This window comes from Cariama cristata, unplaced genomic scaffold (genome assembly GCF_000690535.1).
Source record: "Cariama cristata isolate BGI_N322 unplaced genomic scaffold, ASM69053v1 scaffold22397, whole genome shotgun sequence".
Lineage (NCBI taxonomy): Eukaryota > Metazoa > Chordata > Aves > Cariamiformes > Cariamidae > Cariama > Cariama cristata.
This window is the reverse complement of record NW_009628602.1, coordinates 1-2,395: the sequence shown is the minus strand read 5'-3', so window position 1 is coordinate 2,395 and position 2,395 is coordinate 1. Positions and strand designations below refer to the sequence as shown.

The window sequence follows — 2,395 nt, the reverse complement described above, 5'->3', positions numbered from 1 at the left end:
GCCGCCCCTTCTCCTAATCCCGTCCCCCTCTCCAGCTCCACGCCAGCCCCATCAACTCTGTGTCCCGTCCCCCCCGTCCCCCCAGTACCTGGTCCCACGCCAACGCACGGTCACTCTCCTTAGCAGTACTCACGTCCCGCTCTCGGGCCGTAACCCCATGCTGCGGGAGGTGCTGGGCATCCGCCCGCACATCCTGGTGCTGAACAAGATGGACCTGGCTGATCCCCGTCGGCAACCGGTGAGCACCGGGGTAGGGCTGGTTGCGGATCTGCAGGACGCCGCAGGCAGGTGCCGACAGTGTCTTTGTACCCTTCAGACAGTTTTGGAACACCTGAAGCAGCAGGGATGCTCGCACGTTGTCTTCACTGACTGCAGGCGCGATGGCAACGTCAAGAAGGTAACGGGCCTCTCCGCTGCAAGGAGGTCATGCTGGCTGGTCCAGAGCGATCTTCATTTCCAGCTTACCCGAGGCGCTCCATCCTCTGCTTGGCCCCCATTTTGTGCGTCCTCCTGGCACAGTGTCCTCCAGGCAGGTGGCTGCCGCCAGCCCAGGCACAGAGCCGCAGTTACAGCCCTTCTCCGTGTTTTTCTGCAGATTGTTTCCCTGGTTGCCAAGCTGGTGGACAACAGCCCACGCTACCACAGGGCTGAGGTGAGACACAGCAGTGAGACTGCCAGCGCGTGCAGCTCCCTCTCCAGCTGGAGGGACGAGGCTGCTCACACGCGTGCCAGAAGTGCCGGCAAAGGCTGGGTTGTTTCACTGTTGCTGCTGCCCGTCGCTCCTGGGGTGGGTGGCCGATAACTGCCTGCTCCCTGCCCACGTCCTCCTCGCTTCCAGAGCACTGAGTACAGTATCCTGGTGATCGGCGTGCCCAACGTGGGCAAGTCATCGCTCATCAACTCCCTGCGGAGGCTGCACCTGAAAAAGGGTATTTCTCCATGGTGCCTGTGCTCAGGGAAGAGCCACTGGCGCGGCTGCGGGGCCAGCTGCGGGGCAGAGCGTTGCTTGCTTCTCTGACTGCGTCTTTCCTTTCCCTGAAGGAAAAGCCACCGCGGTCGGTGGCGAGCCAGGCATCACTAAGGCAGTGCTGACCAGAATCCAGGTACCATCCCCGCAGCGCAGTCGGTTGGGTGGGTGCTGGCCTCTGCCTCGCTGCGTCTTCTCGCAGGAGCTCTGAAAAACCTCGAGGCACGCAGAGCTGATCTCAGAGCGTTGCTCAGGTCCCCTTTCCAGTGAGACCTTCATGAAAGAGCTCAATGCCTCGCTCGTAAGCCGTGTCAGAGTCTAGAGTGTTAATTATCAAGCCGAGCGTCTTAACGGCCTTGCTTTCCCCCATCCCAGGTGTGCGAGAAGCCCCTGATGTACCTGGTGGACACGCCTGGCGTCCTGCCCCCGAAGCTGGGCGACGTGGAGACGGGCATGAAGCTGGCACTGTGCGGTGAGGAGGCTGTGGCTGGAGGGGCTCCCCAAATGTGGCTTCGAGCCTTGGCTGGGTCTGGTACCTGAGGCCGGGGCGGGAGTCTGCTGCTCACAGCCCCCCCTGAAGCTGGCGTGCGCTGCCTGGGTGCCCATGGGTGGCACATGGATGGCAGAAGGGGTGGCGGAGGTTCGGAGCAGGGCTGGGAAGGGGAGCTGGGGCTTGACCCTCTTTTCCAGGAGCCATCCGTGACCACTTGGTGGGGGAGGACATCATGGCTGACTACCTCCTGTACACCCTGAACAAGCAGCAGCATTTCGGGTGAGCCAGCGAGGGAACTGGAGAGGGTACCGGGCTGCGTCTTCTGCTGCCGGTGGTCCCAAGTGGGTGCTGGAGAAGCCATCCCTGGGGAATTGCAGGAGGGGAGAAGTGATGCTAGCAGGGCGTGAGCCATCTCCTTCGGCAGGTACGTGCAGCGGTATGGGCTGGCCGAGGCGTGCGATGACATCAAGCTAGTGCTGAGGCGCGTGGCCCTCGCCCAGGGCAGAACGCAGAAGGTGACGGTGCTCACGGGCACGGGTGAGTGCTCGGGGGGGGGAATCTGTTGCCTGGGGTGCAGCGGCCACACTTTTGGGGATCGTGGGGCGGCTCCAGGCTCTGCTGACGCCTCCTTCCACACCCACTGCCCCCATCTCCAGGAAACGTCAATGTGACAATGCTCAACTACCCGGCTGCTGCCTATGAATTCCTGCGAGATTTCCGGGCGGGACGCCTGGGCAGGGTGACGCTGGACTGAGACCCGTCCCATGGCACCACCTGCAGCCACGCGGGCTGGGGATGCCCCCATCCCGCACAGGGCTGGGGACACCTCAGCATGGAGCTCTGGCATGCGATTAAATGGGGCGGCCCCCAGTTTTGGACCCCAAGGCCGCTGCAAGGATCCCTGGACAGGATCCCTGTGGCAGAAGGTGAGGCTG

At 63.0% G+C, this 2,395-nt stretch overlaps 1 protein-coding gene across 1 annotated transcript; it reads left to right on the top strand.

Moving 5' to 3' along the window:
* Positions 1-85: 85 nt before the first annotated feature.
* Positions 86-2,214, top strand: MTG1 (mitochondrial ribosome-associated GTPase 1; the record flags this gene model as incomplete). Its single annotated transcript, XM_009704893.1, has 9 exons — positions 86-238; positions 317-397; positions 596-652; positions 839-929; positions 1,042-1,103; positions 1,343-1,439; positions 1,658-1,739; positions 1,885-1,997; positions 2,117-2,214. Coding segments are annotated over 9 exons (834 nt in total), but the record flags the coding sequence as incomplete, so codon positions are not given.
* Positions 2,215-2,395: the final 181 nt, after the last annotated feature.